This window comes from Heliangelus exortis, chromosome 15 (genome assembly GCF_036169615.1).
Source record: "Heliangelus exortis chromosome 15, bHelExo1.hap1, whole genome shotgun sequence".
In the NCBI taxonomy this organism is placed as follows: domain Eukaryota; kingdom Metazoa; phylum Chordata; class Aves; order Apodiformes; family Trochilidae; genus Heliangelus; species Heliangelus exortis.
The window spans coordinates 5,072,337-5,092,442 of NC_092436.1; the positions used below are offsets into that span (position 1 = coordinate 5,072,337).

The window sequence follows — 20,106 nt, forward strand, 5'->3', positions numbered from 1 at the left end:
CCAAAAATCCCAGGAACATCGGGAGCGGCCACTGCAGGTGTCAGTGCCTCGTTTCCTGACAGAAGATCCCTCGGGGCTCTCGGTGGCACAGCACAGGCCTCACAGCCAGCACCGTCAATTTCTTGGCTTTTCGGCTAAATCTGAGCCTCAGGTTGTTCCTTCACCCGGGGGAAGGGGAAGCGGGGCCCAAAGCCTGTGCTGAGGCTCCCGGAGCCGGGGAGCAGAGCTCGGCCCTGCGGCCTCTCCCCTGCTCCGGGGAGCTGCCAGGCCTCGCACCGCTGAGGAACAAGGGGCGACTCCTTCTGCAGAGAGGTCTCCCGAGCCGCCCGCACCCCGCTAATTGCGCTCTAATAATTATGCTCTAATTGCGCTCTGGTTGCTCGGCCCCTGCCCTGAGGAAACCGGGCGGCAGGAGGGATGCGCTGCCACCCTCGCGCACTCTGAGGAAACCTGACCCCTGCCGGCCGCCGTCCCGCCCCGCCGTTCCCGCTCCTCCCCCGTCAGGGCGCGACCCGGACGCTGTTTCCGGCAGCTCTTCCGGTAGCGGCGGAGGCCGCCGAGGCGCAGGGTTCGGCGCTCTCCCGCCCCGCGGTACCGGCCCGGCCCGGCCGCCGGCCCAGCATGCCGCGGCGGCCCGTCTCGCCCAGCCTCTCCGCCCGCTCCTCTCCATGCGGCTGGCCCGTAGCTCCGCCGTCGCCTCCTCCGCGCCGCCGAGCCCCGTCCGGGACGTGACCGCGGCTCGGTGCGTGTCCGGACGCTCCTCCCCGGGGCTGCCCAGTGAGTGACCCAGGCGCCAGCGCCTTTCCTCAGGGGGCACCGGGAAGGGGGAGGCTCAGCAGGGCCGAAGGGGGCCCCCCCGCCCGCCCCGCCTCGTCCCGGGCGCTGTGGAGGGTTCGGGCCCCCGGTGGCGGCTCTGGGCCTGCCCGGGGCTGGTGACCGCGTGGGGGCTGCACCTCAGCGCGGGCACCGCTGCCCTTGGTCTCCTGGGGCTTCTCGTGTCCTCCCCGCCTGCCAGCGCCGCGGGGGCTGGAGCGGGCTCGGTGTTAAGCGAGGATCCCGGGAGATCCGGGGGGTAAGAGGATTGCGGGGCCGCCGTCCTTATTCGGCCTCCGGCTTCGCGTTTGTGGCCGTGATGCCGTGGGGCTGGGTGTGAGGCTGGGTCTGGATTGCCAGTCCGGGAGGTTCCAGGGGATCTGCAGGTTGTAAGTGCAGGTGCAGTGTGTCTGCACCCACCCGGTGGCACCGAGGTCACCGCGCTAAAGGGATTTTCTTCTAAAAACAGATAAATAGGTAACGCGGAGTTATCTTGGTTATTTAAAGTGAAACTTGCATGGCAGTGATGCTGTGAGTTTATGAAGCTGGTTAAGAGCAGTCTTTATGGGAGAAGTACCTGAGCTGGCAGGCACAGAACATAAACCCTGTGTTTGTAGCAATGGAGGCTCCCTACGGTGGCACCGAGGTGGCTGTGGTGAAGGAGGAGATAGAGGACACTTACACTTATGCCTCACCAGTGCCATCTAAGAAGAAAAAGAAGTACAAAAGTACTGGCGACCATGGAGAAAAAGCTAAAAAGCCCAGGTAGGTTCTTTCTGCCTTCACTTGGCTCCTGGGTAGGGCATGGGAGCTGTTTTTCTTATTCCTCCTCCTCAGAATCTTTGTTTTCTTTGGGTTGCCTTTAGAATTAGAACTGAATGTAACCTGCTTGTCTTTTGACCTCGAAACAAATGCAGACCTTGTAGATTTCCTTTTTCCAAAGGAGCTGGTGTGAAGTGATGTTAACATTTCTGTCTCTGGTTGTGTTTCAGGTCTGCTTACCTCCTCTACTATTATGATATTTACTTGAAAGTCCAGCAAGAGCTCCCCCACCTCCCTCAATCTGAAATCAACAAAAAAATCAGCGAGAGCTGGAGGTTGCTCAGTGTGGCTGAAAAAAGCTATTACTTGGAAAAAGCCAAGCTAGAGAAAGAGGGATTGGATCCAGTAAGTTGTCTTCTTGGCATTTCTTTGCTGTGGCAAGCGAGTCACTTCACTGCTGACACAGGACCATGTGTAGGAGAACCATTTAACTGCAGGCCATAGGGTGTGTTTCTGCATGGGGCAGCCCGTAAAGAAGTGGTGCCAGAGGCCACAACCTCTTGCTTTTCCCTTTGTTCAGTCAAGGGACAACGTTTTGAAATCCAAGAGAAATAAGTCTAGTAACTGCTGACAGGGAAGGTTGTTATTTTTGTGTCATGTCCTCTGGGTGATGGATGGTGAAGTGTAAGACACAGCCAGGGCTTAGAGGGATTCTGCTGGCTCTGTCACGTGGAGGAATTCCCAGCAAAGTACTTCAGGAAAACATTTGAACTTTAGTACACTGAAGTATCATAGAATCCTAGAATTGGCTGGGTTGGAAGGGACCTCAGAGATCATCAAGTCCAACCCTTGCTCCACTCCCGCTGCAGTTCCCAGCCCATGGCACTGAGTGCCACATCCAGGCTCTTTTGAAATATCTCCAGGGATGGAGAATCCACCCCTTCCCTGGGCAGCCCATTCCAATGTCTGATCACCCTCTCCCTAAAGAAATTCTTTCTAATGTCCAACCTAAACCTCCCCTGGCACAACTTGAGACCTCTTGTGCCCTCTTGTCTTGCTGAGAGTTGCCTGGGAAAAGAGCCCAACCCCCCCCTGGCTCCAACCTCCTTTCAGGGAGTTGTAGAGAGTGATGAGGTCTCCCCTGAGCCTCCTCCAGCCTGAACACCCCCAGCTCCCTCAGCCTCTCCTCATAGGATCTGTGCTCGAGTCCCTTCACCAGCCCAGTTGCCTCCTTTGGACCTGCTCCAGGACCTCGATATCCTTCCTGAACTGAGGGGCAGTTTAGTAGCAGGATTGAGAGCTGAATCCATCCCTTTTCCCATATTCATTTATTCCATACTGTTTTTTCCAACAGAACTCCAGGATGTCCACTCGAGCTGCAGTAGTTGCAGACATCCCAGGCTTCCGTAAGATCCTTCCTCGGGCAGATTACATCATTATCCCCAAAACCACTCTTCAGGAGGACAGGAGCAGGCAGTCCCTGGAACTGTGTGTGACACAAGGCCAGGCAGCACCTGAAGGGGTGACAGCTTCCCCCAATGTCACGAGTGAGGCCGTGCAGAACGTCCTCTCTGTGGACTCCAGCCAGATTGGCATCTCTGAGCAGTGCATCACCATCGAAGGACTGGGGGAAGACACTGCCTCCTTTGCTCAGCCTGATGCTGTGGAAGAAGTGGTTGCCTCAGAGGTTCTCTCTCACTATGTTGGGCCCTTGACAGAGAAGGTGGCTGGAGATATTTTCCTGGATGAGGCTTCTTTGGAGATAGAAGGGCAGCAGTATCAGACAGCCCGGATGGTCATTGAGGAGACTCTAGTGAGCAGCCCTGCAGACATCTCAGGCAGCAGCATTGCAGTGGCCCCTCCCCAGGTTTCAGATGGTGTGTCCGTGGTGACAGTGGTGACTGGGAGGGTAAGTTGTTCTAGTGACACCCCTAACACGTGCCACGGGCTGGTATCTCTTGTGTCTGAAGGCAGCTGACTGGCTGTTTTTAATTATTTCTTGTAACGTACTTGGGGAGGGGGGGTCTACAATTGGACTACAAGATTTTGGAGAGGGAAAAATGTTACCTCTGTGCTCCTGATGGCTGTTTTCTTGGTTGCAGAGGGGTAGAAGGGAGACCTTTTTAGTTGAGGTGTTAAGGATTGGACATAGAAAACCTTATTTTTTTGAACAATTTGATTTGCTGTTTTTAATGTCAGTCTGTGACAAGTCTGGTAATGTTCAATAGAGGTCTGATAAGGCCATTGGAAATGCTTTTTTTTTTTTTTTTTTTTTTTTTTTTTTTTTAAGGAAATGGTTGCTTCTCTTCCCTGCTTTCTGGTCTCAACACTCCTTAAGATATATGTTCAATAGCAATTTTTATGAGAGAGTGGGGCACAGGTCACCATGTCTGTTTTTTTCTGCAAGTATTTTCCCTTTGATTTCATTTTAGAATACTGAAGAGAGCAGCTCCCCTGCACCTGCCACACAGTTTATTATGTTACCTTTGCCAGCTCATTCTGTTGTGGAGAACCCAGCATCAATTAAATTGGTAAGAAATCAATTTATTTTAAGGCATGGATATGTTACTTTATGTTTGTCTTTATGATGTTAGTGTAGGAATGGTTCCATTCTGGCTCAGCTCTCAGGGATAATCCAGTTTGGAGTCACCATGTTGGTTGATATATTTGTTCTCCCTGGTTTTATGCCTTGTGTATGTCAAAGGGGTCTCTGACTTCCTAGAGTGCCTTACAGGGATTTGGTTTTGCTCCCTCCTTCCTCAAGGAGTTCTTGGAAACTGATGGAGTTAGATAATGCTGACACAGCACATCTGGCCAACAGCTGTTTCTCTGTTGTCCTTTTTAGCATCTGTGTAGCCATCTACATCCTCTACATGACAAATCATCTTTGTCTTCATAAAATGCCACTGCCCATCCCTTAAAGGGCAAGAATCTGTGACAGGAAGATGAGAGCTGCTCAGTCTCCTGGGTGGCTGTCACTTAGGCCACGTGACAGGAGAGGGGCAGTGCCCCAAGGTGTTGAGAACACTGTAAAAAGTTGTTGTATCCTGTTGCACGAGGAATAATAGTATTGTTTTTCTAATCTTAGCACTCCAGCCACCTGGATTTCTGTGGCCTTTGTAGGACTTCATCATGGAGTCAGCACTGCAGCTCCTCCAGGTGTCTGAGCTAGCATCAAACCCTGTCCTCTGCTTCCTGCTGGTGGAACACAGCAGATATTTATAGCACATGGAATATATCATGTGACATCTTTCCTGGTGTCTTAGGGAGAATGGAAATACCCCAGGTTTTTGTTCCTGAGTAGTGCCTGCCTTAAACTGTCTCACTTTTTTGACAGCAACACTTCTAGGAAAAAAATGTCCCTGGTTAGGGAATTATGGCACAACAGCTCCCTCAGGAGTGTTTGGTATAGAATCTTGACAGGTGCTGCACTGACAAAACCTCAATGTATTGATGCTGCTTTCCTGCAGAGAGGACAGGTTCTGCTGTACTTGTCTTTCTAAATCAAGCCTGATGGTGCTGCTGGTGTTACAGTAACTTGCAGCAAGTTACAGTAAAGCACCAGGGAGTACCTGACCACTGCATACAATAATATTACTGATGAAAACTGCCTCTACATCACCAGTGCTTGTCTTCAAGTCTTGTCACCCTATAGACATGAGTCTATTAATCACATCTTGCCTCTTAAGAGAATTATTGCATCATTGTAAATGCAGGTTAGCCCCTCTGGTAGGTCATATGCATTGTTCATGTCTGCTCTGCAGTGTGATCTAAATTCTGGTAGTAATGGAGGCTCTTGTGTAGACAGAGCATTTAGATTTGGAGTAGTTATGGTGCTGACTCCCTCTGATCCAACTGTGTGCTGGTACTTTGAAAGAAGTAATGGAGGGCTGGGGATTTGTAAAGTGTTTACAAGGCAAAAGGGAGCAGTGAGCACAGCTTGGTGTTTTCCAGCTCTCCAGAGAAATTCTTGACACTCTTGTTTCAGACAACCACCTATACTCGTAGGGGACATGGGAATTGCAGCAATCCTGGCTGTTCCTTCACTTATGTCACCAGGCATAAGCCACCAAAATGCCCAACATGTGGCAACTTCCTGGGAAGAAAATGGATCCCAAAGGTAATTTTGCTGCAGCTCAGAGATTTGGTTTATCCATTTGTTTTGTAGTAATTTATCTGTGTTTGAAGCTCTGCAAACTGGGGTTTCCTGTGGTCTTTCAACATTGTTTTTTCAACAGAAAGAAGGAATGATTTTCAGCTCCAGTATGATCCTTTGGGAGCTAGCTGTAAGGTTATCTGGTGGAAGCTGAGGTGCTGTTGGGTGTTTTTAACTCATGGTTGTGTGCTTGATCATTCATGAGGTTCTGACCTCTGGCTGAAGGGTAATTCCCAGGTGTTGGTGGGGTTGTGAAGTTTCACTGAGTGGAAAAGTCTTTCTCTGCCTTCCTACACTTCTTAAATTATTGCCATCTGTAGTGGCTGTGTACAGCAAAAAGCACTTGCTCCTTAAGCCTTGGCAATATCATGGTAATTAGTCAGCTCTGAACAGATGTGGCTTCATTACATTTCTGTCTGAACCTGCTCCTCAGGCACAAGTTAAAGGATGTTCTGAGTATGAAAATTTGCACTGACATTCAGTGGCTTTATGTGGATTTGTTCTGAACCTCCTTTGTTTTGTGTCCCAATACATTAGGCATTTGGGGGCAAGGAATTTTTTAGCCACCTTATGAGCTCTGTAGTGTTTGAACTGGTGGCTGCACATCCTGTGTGGCAGGGTACAAAGAGAGGTGATGGCATCACAGCTTTTGTTCTGTAAACCTGCTGAAGGAGGTAGATGGTTAACTGCAAAAACTGCCAGAACATGGCATGCCTGCTCCTTTTAAACCCTAGATTGGTTGGAACTGGAGGACTTTAGAGTAAGTTTTCTTTCTGGCTTTCAGTTTTGTTCTGCTCTTCTGGGAACTTGTTTGCATAAACATTTCCACTTATTTTTATAGTGTCTTGCCTTGGGAAAAACATGTACCAGCAGGTTTTTTTTTCAACAGGTAATAACATCCATAGAGCTGAAACTAAATACATCCTATTGCTTAGAAATGAAAGGGACTAAGGTTATAAGATGTGTGTTTTTTAAAATTGTAGATTTTTCTTCTGAATAGGAACACTGTAGAGAGCTTAGAATTAATGTTTATCAAGCCAGAAACTCAATTCCATTTCTGACATTTACTCAGTGTTGCACTGTATCTTCATTCACTGTAATGAAATTTCTGTATTCTTAATCTAGAAAGTAACATTTAAGTCAGAAAACCTTCCTAAGCAATGTTCTGTTTCCTGGCTCTCTCAAATCCAAGCTTTTCTGAATGCACATATCCCAAAGGTACAAGTGCTCTCTACCTTTGGTTCCTCAGTAGTGTGGAAGAACAGGGAGCCTCAGAGAGCTGCCAAAAGGGGAGTGTAGGAGGTGGGTCCTTGCTGCAGAGGGTGGTGGGTGAGTTTGTGATGTTGATGCTAATGGTGATATTTGAGGGTGTTGAAAACTGGTTCTTTAAAGTAAACAGAATCCAAAAATACTACATGAAGGGCCAGAAGGCTAGATGAAATGTTAACAGGGACTTCGCTGTCGTAGGAGATGATGTCTTTCTGCTCTCGTGAAGTTCACTGCTTGAACACTTAAGGATTTTTCTGTTTTGATCCAGCATTAAATATGCCTCAGCAGACCTGGCATATGTGAGGGAAGTAATTTATCTGTGGAAGCCTAAAGCTCTGAAATGTGACTTTCTCTTTGTTTCTAGGAAAAGCAACCAAAAAGCAAATCTGAGCCAAATTCAGGCACCTCTCTCAAAACTCCAGCAGCTAAAAGAGGTCAGCAGTCAGTGTTCCCAGAGCCAGCAGCTGTGAGTGAGAGCACCTCCAAGTCTGCCCTGGAAAGCTCTGAAGCTGTCAGCCAGCTGCTGAACGCTGTGCCTGGAGGGCAAATGAGGGAGATGGAGTGGGAGGAAGTGATTGTCTCTGAGGCTCACTTTCTGGCAAACAATGTGCTTGCTGAAGACGGGGGCAGTGCTGTTGGAGTGGTGCTGGGACAAGAGAGCCAACAAGGGCAAGGAGACTCTTCCTCCGAGCAGACAGAAAAAGACAGCTTAGGGCTGGAGGTGCCACCATCTTCTGAGGGGTCAAGTCCAAATACCTCTGCAAAAAAGCCAATGGGGTGAGTCAATTTTCTTTATATTTATGGGAATGTGTGATGCTGTTATGTGCTGATGGGACTGATACAAGGAGTTGAAGGCTGTTGGCAGTGCTTCCTGTCCTGTTTACTGTCTGCTTTCTGCCCATTCTGGGTTGTTCCTTTGAAATTGTTTTCTGTGTTGTCCCCTTATTTTTTTAAGGGACAGTTAAACTGTAGTCCCAGAGCAGATGTATCCTTAGTGCTATTTCTATTTCTCCTCTCTGCTGCAATAGCTGTGATTATTGTAGTAATAAAGCACAGTTCAGACAAGAGAAGAAAACTGAGGGAGAATCCATAGAATTTTTTTTCCAATTGTAGCTCTTGTCTTTCAGAATTGATTCTTCAGCTGCTGCACACAAAGGACAAGAAGCAAAGAGTAAACCAAGACCCAAGCCCTCCTTGCTGGCTGCAGCAAGGCCCATGCGAGCCATCCTGCCTGCACCAGCCAGCGTGGGGAGAGAAGCCAGCACTGAGCAGCCTAGCAACAGACAGGCCTTTGTCAATACTGGTAAAAGCAGTACTTCTGGTGTGCTTTGGGAGTGGTTGAAGTGGTCTCTGACAAATAATAAGATATGTCTGAAGGGAAATAGTGACCTATGCTAGGAAAAACAGTCCCTCCCTCTCTCTGAGAGTGCAGTAAATGGGCCATGAAACACCTGCTGGGGTCATTTCAAGTTCAGAGGGAAAATCTGGCATGACTGTGGTGACATTTACCAAAGATGTCAGAATGAAACAGGACCTGTTTTCTCATATCTAACCTGCTGCATTCTTTCCTTCCTTGAAGACAAGCATTCCCCTGTGAGAACATCAGGCTTGAAGCCCAGTACACTGAAACAATTGGGCCAGTCGGTTCTGCAGTCACCGGGTGCCGAGGAGCGCAAGGTACCTGTGGTTTGTTCTTCAGATGCACAGCATTCTCCTGGGGGTGGGCTGTTTGGTTTCTTTCCAGATGAGATACAACCTGAGTGGTGAGATACAGAAAGCAAAAATGTAGCAGCCTTATGCTGACAAGATGTGTGACTGACAGTTTTTATGAGGTGGTTCAGAAGCAGTGTGCATGGTTGATGGCTGAGTGTAGGAGTTGAACAGAGAGATGCTGTTGGACAATCCTTCTGTTGGCTGCTTTGAGAACCTCCCAGCTGCTTCCAGAAGATGTTCTGAGGAACTGTTAGTACTTTGATAATCTGGCATGCACTACTGAGTGCTGTGCCTTTCACCTGTGAAGTGTGACTGGGTATGCCAAGACGCTGGAATACTTGTGTTTGAATTGTATGCATAACAATGTGTTGTAGTTCTCTGGTATTAAATGAATGTTAAGTAATTTCTTGGACATAAAAAATGCTAATTAGGTTTTGCTTATAGGGTGTGCTTGTTCAGTAGTAGGTGCCTCATGGGTGTTTTTTCTGCTTTCAATCTCTAGCAGCTCTACAGTGCTTTGACCAGCAGGGCATCTCAGTTTAAAGTAGTGGAGGTCAAACCAGACATATTCCCTTCCTACAAGTACAGCTGCACCCTAACTCTGGTGAGAATTTTTCAGATGGTCTGACTTAAACCATGGAAAGTGTCATCTCTGGGATGACACAAATCTGTTACTTTCATAATACTGATTTGCAGAAGTGTATTTCATGCTTAATGTGAAACAGTCTGTACTTTGTATGTCTGGGGTGACTGTACTTTGTTGCACTCAGACTTGGGACCTTGCCAAGAACTGCATTTTTCTTCACCTCTTAAGGTAATCCCCATCTCCTAAGTTCAGCAGGGAGGACTGGTGGTTTCTGACTGAGTTTAATGTGTGTTTTGTGTTCAGTGAAACTGGCACCAGAATTGTTGAGGGCAAGTTAAAATATTCTGTGCAAAGTGACAAAGCCTGCTAGTTTAGAGACAAAGTGTTATGAAGTGGTGAAAAGGCACATTATATTTAAGCAGACTTCTCTAGAACCTTATTGGCATCAAAAAGTCAAGGTCAGCAAACATCTTTTTTGTGTTATTCAGGATTTGGGATTGGCAACATCACGTGGCAGAGGGAAATGCAAGAACCCCTCTTGCAGCTATGTGTACACAAACAGGCACAAGCCACGAGTCTGTCCAAGCTGTGGATATAATTTTGCCAAAGACAGAGCTGAGAAAACAGCAAAATCCCTGGTAAGGTTTGAAATAGTCTCATTAAATGGCTCTTGTGGGTGGGCAAGGAGGTTCGCAAGTACCAGTGGGATCATGTTAATTTTTTTCATTATGGTGAGTTTTTCTGAGTAATGTCCTGTTGAAAATACTTGTGATGATGTTTGTGCTGTCCAGCTCCTGCAACACTGGTGCTTCAGGCTGAGAGTGAGAGCAGTGCACTCAGCTCTACCACTGGATGTCTCTGCAGCTTAAAAATACTTTAGGATGTGTCAGTACATGCTGGGGAAATCACCCCTGAAGTCATGTTTGTTGAGTCAGCTTTGCTGAACTTCAGGCTTCACCAAGAAACTCCTGAGTATGCTTTTGCTTTGGGACCAGTTTGTGGCCAATGGCAGTTTAGTTTGTACATGTTTTATTTGAGCTTCCTATTTTTAGAGGTTTGTAATGCAACATTACTTCCAGCCTGAATTTATTTCTGGTTTTAGTGGGGTTTTTTTTTCTGCTGTAAAAAGATGTTTTTCAGTAGTCTGCTCTTCTACATGGATGTAAATAATGAATTTCTCTTTTTTTTTATTCTTGGGATGTTTTTATCTTTGAAATTTCAAAGAGTAGCTTTTTTCATAAAGAATTGTTAGTTTTTTTAAAAAAATAAAAGTAAAAAAAGGAGCTATTCTTTGCTGAAATGCCCACTCAGCACCCAGAGAGACTGTGTTATAGCCTGTGTGGTAATGTGACCCTTCCACTTGCTTTTTTTTATTTTGAAGAACATAACTTTGTGTAGTGTTCTTAAAACAAACAAAACAAACAGAAATGGCCTGTGTGAAACTCCTGCATAAGCAGCTATGTAGGGAACAGCAGTGTGCTTAGCTCAGCTTGCATTTTGAAAGGCATGTGGCTTGTCTTTTCTTTATTTAGTTCTTTCTTGTTTTCTGTTTCTAGATGTGTTTACTGTTCCTATCACACAGTTCATTATTGTCTCTGGGATTTGGACTGATGATTTATCTCATTGCTACACTAGACAGAAAACCAGGTTGAAATGGTGGCAGAAGAGTTTAAGTGCTTGAACAGATTTAGCCTGTTGGTGTTCTCATTGTTCCTCTGAGCCATCATTTGTTCTCTTGTGCTTGTGCTTTTTGTCTTGAGAGTATTAAGTCTGCTGGGTGTTTGTGTCTAAGGACTGTAGCTGATCAGTTGTAATTGATCAGTGTATTCTGTACTTCACAGCCTCTAGTTCTCATTTAGCACTTGTCTCCTTTAACTTCTGGAGAGGTATGCAGACTGCTGTGGCTGGCTGAGTGGGTTATACAGGAGACTGTGCTTGATAACTGATGGAGAAAGGCAGTAATGACTGCCAGGATTTTCAAAGTATTTATATACCTGTTGGTGATTGTCCTTACCCTCTTGCTCCACCATCTCTGCATTAACACTCCAGTTTAGTGCTGAGTCTGTGGTGGCCTCATGGTATTTCAGGAGTTCTGGGAGGCTGAGCTGTAATAAAGTATTTTTGGTGAAGTAACTTAGGCTTGAGACTGCTGTCCAAGGTCAGTGATTGAGCAGTGGGGAAGTCAAATCTGGGTACAAAGGTTACTGTGTTTTTCTTACCTTTTATGACCTCTTCAAGCTTCTTAGTATTTCATCCCCTATGCTTGGCTCGTTTAATATATGAATATTCAACTTGCTTTCCAGGAGGTCAGTCTAAGCCAGCCTGATGTGCTGAACACCAGTGAGCCCCTGACCCCATCCCAGAAGGAGATCCAGCACCAGTCCACCCTGCAGCTGCTGCGCAAGGTGGTGCAGATCCCGGAGAACGAATTGGAGTTGGCCGAGGTCTTCACGCTCATCCATGAACTCAACAGCTCACGGCTCATCCTGTCCAACGTGAGTGAGGAGACAGTCACCATAGAGCAGACCTCCTGGTCAAACTACTATGAGTCTCCATCTACGCAGTGCCTCCTCTGTAACAGCCCATTGTTCAAAGGGGGACAGAAGTAAGATTCAGTTTTAGACTTGTGACTTTCAACCTCGCGCCGATGTTGTGTTACAGCCCCGCCTGGAATGATGTTTTCTTGAGTCCCTCTTTCTTAGGTGATGAAGTTGGTGTGGCACTGAATAAGTTGCTTTTTTGTGGCAAAGGTTCAGCTGGTTTGCCATAAGCTCTTTCTGTTTCTCCAGTTTGTCAGTTCCCATTTCCATACAGCAGGATTGCTTGATCAAAGGGTGACTGCCAAGTCTAGATGTAATTGATTTTTTTTCTTGAAACAGAATCTTTTCCTTAGTCATCCCTTCTTTGTTTCCCAGGGCGATGTTTTGAGGCTGATAGGAGTAAAATTGTGGGATTATAGATGTGCATTATGTGATTTCCCTTTTCTCTCTCTCTGTGTTTTCAGTAGTTCCTATGTGTATCTTTTTGCTTATGACATTTTTATTCTTTTCATGGCTTAGCGTGGGCTTGTGTGAATCCTTTTTTGGAACAAATATCCAAATAGAAACATGAAGGACTTTCAGAAATTGCCCGTGTATAGGCTGGATTGCCTTAACTAGATTTGTGTGACAGCCCATAGGTTAATTTCTCACTATGTCTGCCAAATGTCCTCCTGTTGCTGAAAGCCTGAGGTGAAACACTTCCCACAGCAAAATCTTGAGTCTTTGTTTCATGAACAGAAAAGATATTCTTGATACCAGTTAAGGATGTTTGCTTTGCTCAGGCTAGTACTAGTTGAGTTTTTCCCAGCAGAGATAGTTTTTAAACCCAGTAATTTTTACAGAACAGTGAGATGCTGTAGTGTTGTTTAAAGAATGTGAGTAGTGCCCTGGCTCTTCCCAGGAAATCCCTTTTAAAATGTAGGGGGTTTGTTTGGTTTTTTTTTTTCCCCTGGTATGAAATGATGAGAACTGACTTAGACATACTGATGAACTGATCTAACTAGAACACTTAAAGTTACTGCAGGACTGGGCTCAACTATCAGTCATCTTTTTTGTTTTCTGTTACAGTTCCCTTGCTGGTCCTCAGGAGTGCTGGCTGCTGACAGCTAATAGATTACAGGTGGTTACAGCTCAGGTCAAGGTGTGCTTGAACCTCCAGTGTCTGGCCCTCCATAGCTTCACTGATATTTACACAGGTAGGAAAAATGTAAGCATACCAAATTACAGCATGACTACAGTTTAAACCCTTCAGAAGCCTTTCAACTGTATCAAGGCATTGTCTTTGAACAGAAAAGCCTATTCCTTGCCTCAGTGTATTAAACTTTAATTATTTTTGACTTATTGTACCTCTTCTGCAAGTAAAGCTGTATTTGAGAAAAACAATTATAAATGCTTTGATGAGGAAAGGTGTCCCTTGCTTCACTGGTGTGGTTCTCTGTGTAAGTGGTGGATGTTGAGTTCTGCAAGGCAACCCCTGAGGTCACAGTCAGACTTCTCTGCAGCATGCAGTGAGCACTGACTGACAAGACTCAGGTGGCAGTCACTGTGGCCTCCTGCAAGGCAGTGTGGAGCTGAGGAGATGGGTTGGCTGCTGTTCCTTGTAGCTATTTAAATTTAAAGGCAAGTCTGTGAAAGGAGCTCATCTTGCTAATGTGCTAAGGGAGCAGTCCAGCAGAACTATCCAGCTGTTTCCATTATCCTCTGAGCCTTACTTGTATGAGTGTTTTGTGTATCAGTAAGGAATGTATTTCTTAGCACATAACCCTACAGACAATAACTGTCTTGTTTTGACTGCAGGCCTTTTCAATGTGGGTAACAAGTTGCTGGTGAGCTTGGATCTTCTGTTTGCAATCCGGGACCACATTAAACTTGGAGAGGATCCCAGAGTGGCTGTTGGCTATATTCTCAACTCTGTTCAGGAGCAAACTGGTGAGTTTTCCTTGGTTTTAACCATGACACACCAAACTGTGACCTTCAAATGGTAAAACTTTCCTCTCCTGCTGCTCTATGTTCTTGTTAAATCACCTCCTAAACCCAACAGTACCTCTGTGACCAGGTCTTTGTAACAGTTCTCTGGAAGACAGGTTGTTTTTTTTTTCCTGAGTCCTACTCAGAGCTCTTCTACCTTTCCACTGACTTTAGGAAGTGAAAGCTGTAACACTGGCACATTTTCTTTTCAGAAAAAAGCCTGAGCCCTGATGAGAGGGCTCAGCTCCAGGAACTGCTGTGCAATGGCTACTGGGCCTTTGAATGCCTGACAGTCCGGGATTACAACGATATGATCTGTGGAATATGTGGCATTGCCCCCAAGGTGGAGATAGCCCAAAGGAATGTGGCAAATGTCTTGGCACTGAAAAATACAGAGGTGGGCTTTTCACAAACTTCACATCCTGTTTGTATTCTAAGCAGATCATAATGGCTTTTGCTGACTCTGGGCTTCATAATGCATGATAATTACATGAGACTTTTGTGAGCAGTTTTCTGCTGATGCTTGGCAAGAGGATGTGGCTGGAGTGGCGATGCCTGCGCTTCCTCTTAGAGGTGTTGATGTATGGTTTGGGGTAAACAAGATCCTTGGTTCCTGGACCACAGCTTTGGTCCAGCAGCCTTTGACAGTAGGGACCTTGAATGAATGTTGCTGAACTTATCTCTCTTTTTTTGACAAAATGGCATTCTTTATTTTTTTTCCTTAGTAGGAGTTTTCTTGAGGTCCTGTCTTCTCTAAAGAGAAAAAAAGCCCTCCTAGTAGTGTCTGGCACATCTGGATTTTATGTCAAATGGTTTTGACTCTCACCCAAGGGAAAGTGATATTGGGCAACTCTAGGAGCCCAAAGTCATCTTGTTATATTTTGGCTGAGCAGTCTGCTAGGTAGTCCTCATGCTTTGAGTGAGGGTGACACAAAAATATCAAATTAACAGTTATTTGTATTTGACTAGTCTGCTTCTTGCTTTTTCTAGTTTACTTGGCCAGAGTTCTTGCCATCAAGTGAGGTGAATGTAGAAGACTTTTGGTCAACGATGGAGACAGAGGTGATTGAGCAGGTGGCATTTCCTTCTAGCATTCCCATCACAAAGTTTGATGCCTCTATTGTTGCTCCTTTCTTCCCTCCACTGATGAGAGGAGCGATGGTGATCAATACTGAGAAGGACAAGAACCTGGATGCACAGGCAGTGCCAGGTAACTGCTGAGGTTGTGCTTATCAAGGGAGTGCTTTACCTGGTGGTGACTTCAGTCTTCTGATGGTGTTTAGAGTTGAGAATTGATGATTTCATCATTCTTTAAATGTCACATCTGCTGAGAGAAGGCAGGAGTGCAAGGGATCAGCTCAGCTGTTCTCAGGATACTTAGCAGCTTGAGCTTTGGTCTGCCCAGTGAAGCTTGAATGCAGTGGTGAATGCACACCTCTTGAGACATGAGGAACATGAAGATTGAGATATGGTCTGATTGCAGAGGGATGCAGGCACAACTTGACTGCTGGTCAGTGTTTGTTTCATGTTAGATTGATACTTGCACTGTGAAAGCTGCAGGCAGGACTTGGTACCTCAGTATCACAATCTCAGGAAAGGGTTGAATACGTTTTTAACAGAACTTGAAAAAAGACTTGGAGGTGGATGTGTTAGTCCTGATGGGGGTTGTCAGCATTCAGTATGTCCATGGCATTTGGATGCATGTAACAAGAAACTATGACATAGATAACCTCAGATACATGAGAGCTGAATTTATTTAGTACCTGGTTCCCTTAACAGTTTAGTTATCAGTTATAAATAAGAAAACTGTCTTTTTAAGCTTAACAAGTATCTGAGTTGGCTTTGCAGCCAGGGCTGCAGCTGTTTTAGGGCTGAGCTGCAGAAGGGCTAAATGGGCTTTCATAGAGGTGGAGCTCTAGAGGCAGAAGGAGGGAGTTGATGTGAAGGGCATGATGCTCAATCTTAAGGCTGCAGTCACATTTCTCTGCATTATTCTGTCACTTGTTTATACAGAAATGACTCCAGTTATTAAAGGTTACAAACAACAAGATAGACAAGTGCTCATGGAGTCTGCAGCTCTGCAGGGCACAGTCTGGTGACCTCATTAGCAAAGGGTTTGAGAGAAGTGTGGGCTCTGATGAGCTTATGGAAATAGGACTGTTCACAGCTTTCTCTTGCTGTCAGGTTGTTGTGCAATCTCTGCTTTTGTAGTCTCCAGAAGAAATTTTGACTTCCCTTGCTGAGAATGAGTGCTGAGACTTGTTTCCTCTCCATGCAGGCAATGGGAGTGCCTTGGTGAGGCTCCTTCAGGAAGAAAACTTGAGGCTTGAGCTGATAAGCTCTTACAGTGAGGAGGAGCTGCAGAGCTTTCTGACACAGTGCAGCATCCCCTGGGAGGCTTCAGATACAAAGGTAATGGCTTGTTTGCCCACACAGAATCCTGCAGGAGTGGAGCTGTTCTTCACTGCCTTTCCCTCATTCACACACACAATCCTAGATAATTAACTTCTCATCTGCCTGCACTAGGGGCAGGGGTGGGTTAGAAGTGAGTGCCTGCAGATTATAGGATAACTTTACACATGGTGAAATAAATTGAGCCCTTGTGGGCTAGAAGAAAGGAAGCCTGTAATTACCTTGTCACAGGCTCAGCATCATGTAATTGCTCATCATCCTCACAGTGCTGTGTGGGGGATTAGGAAGTTGTTGGTTGAAGTGCAAATTAGGATTTGGGAGACCTTGCCTGCAGCCTTCTCTGTCTCGTCAGCAGTCCATTAATTTTAGCCACATGCAGACTTTCTCTGGGGCCTCTCTTTTCTAGGACCAGCTGTGCTACTCCCTCCTGGCTCTGTATGACTTTGTGCAGAATGGGACAAGTGTCACAGAAGCCTCTGCTGACTACACGGGAGGGAAAATCTACAAAGTGTGTCCACACCAGGTAAGACAGGCTGGAGTCAGCAATGCTTTTTCTTACCTTGCTATTTACTGTTACCTGAGTTACCAGTGTGGAGCTCACTCCTTCAGTAAATGGAAGCAAGGAAATGGGCCTCTCTGAGCCTTGGGAATGAAACATTGCCTGGGGGAGCTTGGAGCAGTCCTGCAGGAGATGTCAAGGTTGACTATTGATCTGAAGTCTGGTTTTGATGTCGCTGCTGAGATGGAGTTTAAAACCACCTCTTTATCACAAGATAAAGTGCATGTGTAGGAGAAGGACCAGAGTATCTGCAAAGAAAGCAACTGTCTGGTTACTGTATTGTCTGGAATACCTCAAAGATATCTTATTTTTTTTTAAGACTATTATTTTCATATTTTTCTCATAGTTTTATTATGCAGGTTGATATTTTTCTTTTCAGGTTGTGTGTGGCTCCAAGTACATAGTAAGAGGAGAAAATGCCCGGGATCATGTGGACTTGTTGGTTTCTTCTCGTCACTGGCCTCCAGTGTATGTTGTTGATACAGCTTCTTCAGTGGCACTGTGTGCAGACATCTGCTGTCCTGGCCTGACTTCCCAAATGTGGGGGAATAACCAGGGCTGCTTCTCTGACCCCATGGATCCTCCAACGGTGAGTTATGTCCACCTTTCCACTCTGCTATGCCAGGTCAATGTGGAAATGTTTCACATGAAATTTAAAATTTAAAAGAAAAATTTTAAAAATGAGATATTTGTAACCTTCATTATGCCTGAAGACTGACCTGGTAAGTGTCTTCTAACTCACAGCTGTGCCAGTGCCCAGCTTCTGAGCACAGTGGAAGGCATTACATGTTACTTAGCTAATACCTTATGTTCATGCTCCTTAACAGGAAGAGCTGTGTTTGAAGTGCATTGTAACACTTCACATCATAAACTTTGGAGCATGTCACTTATTTTGACACAGCAACTTGTTTCTCTCAAACTACTGCTATAACTTGAGAAATGTGAGAGGAAGAAGGTTGCTAATGCCTTGGGATTATCTCTGAGGGCAGACGAGTAAGGAGGGAGTGTCCAGAACCACCTTTGTGGCACTGAGGAGAAGCCTGAGTTAGTTAGCCCTGCCTCTGTCCTGGGTTGTGGTGCTGGTGGGAGTTCAGCAGTCTGGTATTTTTGTGTTGTTTCTCTTAGCTGTGGAAAAATCACTTCTTGTTCTACCTGGTGCACGTCTCTCTCTCTCTCTCCCAGTATGTGTCCTGCCCTGAGCTCCTAGACCAGCACTACAGCGTAGACATGAGTGTAGCTGAGCACTCTGTTCAGCACCCAGTCACCAGGTCATCAGCACGCTGGATCGTCCACGCGGGTTCGGAGCAGGACAGGCAGCGAGACCCAACAGCTCCGCACCGCTGCATCTCCCTGTGCCGAGAGCTGGAGCCTTACAGCCCCATCATTGCTGCCATCAGTGACAGCAAAACCAGCACCATCCGCCAGAGGCCCATCACCTTCGAGAATGCCACGCACTATTACCTCTACAACAGGCTCGTGGACTTCCTCACCAGCAGAGAAATTGTCAACAGGCAGATCCAGGAGGTCGTGCAGAGCTGCCAGCCCGGGGAGGTGGTGATCCGCGATGCGCTGTACCGGCTGAGGGTGGCGCAGATTAAAACAGAGACAGAAGAGGAGGAAGAGGGAAGGCAGGAGGATGACACGGGTTGCTGAGTAACAGAACAGTGGTGGTTTCTCTCTCTGGTCATGTGGATGAGTGGGCTGGGCCATCTTCTGCAAGGTTTGGGCAGCTGTCTGGCTGGAGAGATTGTTTTTTACAGGTTGGAAGTGTGATGCTAGTGGCTTTGACTGCTGTAAATGACCAAAGAGCTGTGTGCTTCCAGAGTGTCACTACAGATGCTGCAAGCATGGGTCTGTCACCCCCTTTGTGCAGGCTGTGACTGCCTCCCCAGGTGTGCAAGAGTCCCCCTGTTCAGCAGTGTGGATTGTTGCCCTCCTTGCAGCTGGTGGGTGGAGAAGGGAGAGGTGTTTCTGGGAGTGGGGTGTACACACGGTCAAGCGCACAGGTTTTCTGTTTTTGAATCTTGCTTGCTGACTTCTTTGTGCATATTGGTGGCAGGGCTGGGGGTGTGGGAGCAGGCGTGAAAGGCAGACAGCTAAGATTTCCACAAAAATGTTCTGAATATATTCTTTTAGGACACTGACACCTGCTTGGAAATCTTGCAGAGCTCTCATGCATTGGCTGCAAAGCTGCTTTAGTCGAGGAGGAGCTGTGCAGCTTCAATTTGCTGTATCTGGGGAGCCTCCCTGGGGGCTGCACTCCTGGGTCCAGGATTGTGGGTGCTTTGGCTGCAGAAAGTTTCTGGAATTGTCCCTTCACATAAGCACTAATATTGTAGAAGCTGAAGCATACAGTGAGTGAAAAGTGTCCTCCAAGTTAAGAATTGACCAGGTGAGCCCCATGGCTATATGAGCATTGTGTGAGGTGGTGGCTGTGGAAAGGGGAAGGACACTCAGAATTTCTGTTCTGTCCTCCTGGTCACTGGTTTGGTGGCTTTTTTTTTTAGCAGTTCCATTCTGCTCAAGCACTTGAGTTTCTGCTGTCCTGCCCTTACAGCAGAGTCACAAGGTCTGTCTGTGGGACCAAGGAGAAATGATGAAAGCAGCGTTTGGTGTTCCCCCCTCAGAGGAGGGAATACAGCTGAGAGCTGCATCCATCTGGGCTATCTCAGCACTCTGCCTGGTGGCATTTGCCCTGCTCGTGTCCACTCAGTGGGGTGTGGGTTAGAGAAGTTTCACACTGCCCAGGCTGCTTTATCATCTCTTTGAGAGGAGTCAGGCTGAGACCTCTGTGGATGCAGAACACCTCAGGCTGTGTGTGCAGAGCTGTGGGTGTTGCCTGCTGCCAGCTCCCTTTTGCTATTGCTGGTGATTAAGGTGTTTGGGTGTTTGCTGTGACCTGCAGAGGAAGGAGGGGGATGCTAGGCTGCAATCCAGGGAGTTTATTTTATCTGGGTGAGCAGTGGGGAAGATCCAGAGGCTTGCAGTGTGGTTGAACACTCCCTTCTGTGAAGGGGAACCTATTGAGTACCATACTGTTAATGTATTCTCAGCAAATGCAGTAATTATGGCTTGGGGTTTTTCTGTTAAGAACATTAACTTATTATAAGAGACATTAGTGACTTTTTTCAGTCAGTTATAAAATTTAATAAATTATCTCCAATTTTTGGGGTGAAACTGTGGCCAAGAGACTTATTTTCCATGTACAGGACCTGGAGGACTGCAGGGGGTAAGGGCACAAACACTGTATGCACTTACACCCCCATTCCAGTCTGCACTGCCCTGCTGGTAGGGACGAGCTTGGTGTTGGAGAGGAGCAGCTCAAGAA

At 46.5% G+C, this 20,106-nt stretch overlaps 1 protein-coding gene across 3 annotated transcripts; it reads left to right on the forward strand.

Annotated features, from left to right (window-relative positions):
- Positions 1 to 499: 499 nt before the first annotated feature.
- On the forward strand, positions 500 to 19,955 carry HMGXB3 (HMG-box containing 3). 3 transcript variants are annotated; one of them, XM_071759166.1, is made up of 20 exons: positions 500 to 777; positions 1,431 to 1,578; positions 1,806 to 1,980; positions 2,930 to 3,484; positions 4,008 to 4,106; positions 5,564 to 5,695; positions 7,365 to 7,777; positions 8,128 to 8,303; positions 8,580 to 8,677; positions 9,216 to 9,317; positions 9,788 to 9,937; positions 11,603 to 11,904; positions 12,908 to 13,035; positions 13,637 to 13,768; positions 14,020 to 14,204; positions 14,798 to 15,017; positions 16,086 to 16,219; positions 16,626 to 16,742; positions 17,158 to 17,367; positions 17,961 to 19,955. In XM_071759166.1, exons 1-20 carry the CDS (start codon positions 669 to 671, stop codon positions 18,429 to 18,431), a joined length of 4,056 nt encoding a protein of 1,351 aa, XP_071615267.1. In that variant the 5' UTR covers positions 500 to 668; the 3' UTR covers positions 18,432 to 19,955. The 3 variants fall into 3 exon arrangements, with proteins under 3 accessions (XP_071615267.1, XP_071615265.1, XP_071615266.1); XM_071759164.1 differs by having other exon boundaries at positions 530 to 777; positions 9,219 to 9,317; XM_071759165.1 differs by lacking the exon at positions 9,216 to 9,317 and having other exon boundaries at positions 530 to 777.
- The last annotated feature ends 151 nt before the right edge of the window (positions 19,956 to 20,106 follow it).

What these genes read in the sequence shown, in the direction of transcription:
- HMGXB3 (XM_071759166.1), top strand. Translation starts at nt 669, where the DNA reads ATGCGGCTGGCCCGTAGCTCCGCCGTCGCCTCCTCCGCGCCGCCGAGC. An exon ending in CGGGTGCCGAGGAGCGCAAG is followed by an intron (nt 8,678 to 9,215) that starts GTACCTGTGGTT and finishes TTCAATCTCTAG; the next exon opens with CAGCTCTACAGTGCTTTGAC. An exon ending in TTGTTCAAAGGGGGACAGAA is followed by an intron (nt 11,905 to 12,907) that starts GTAAGATTCAGT and finishes TTTCTGTTACAG; the next exon opens with TTCCCTTGCTGGTCCTCAGG.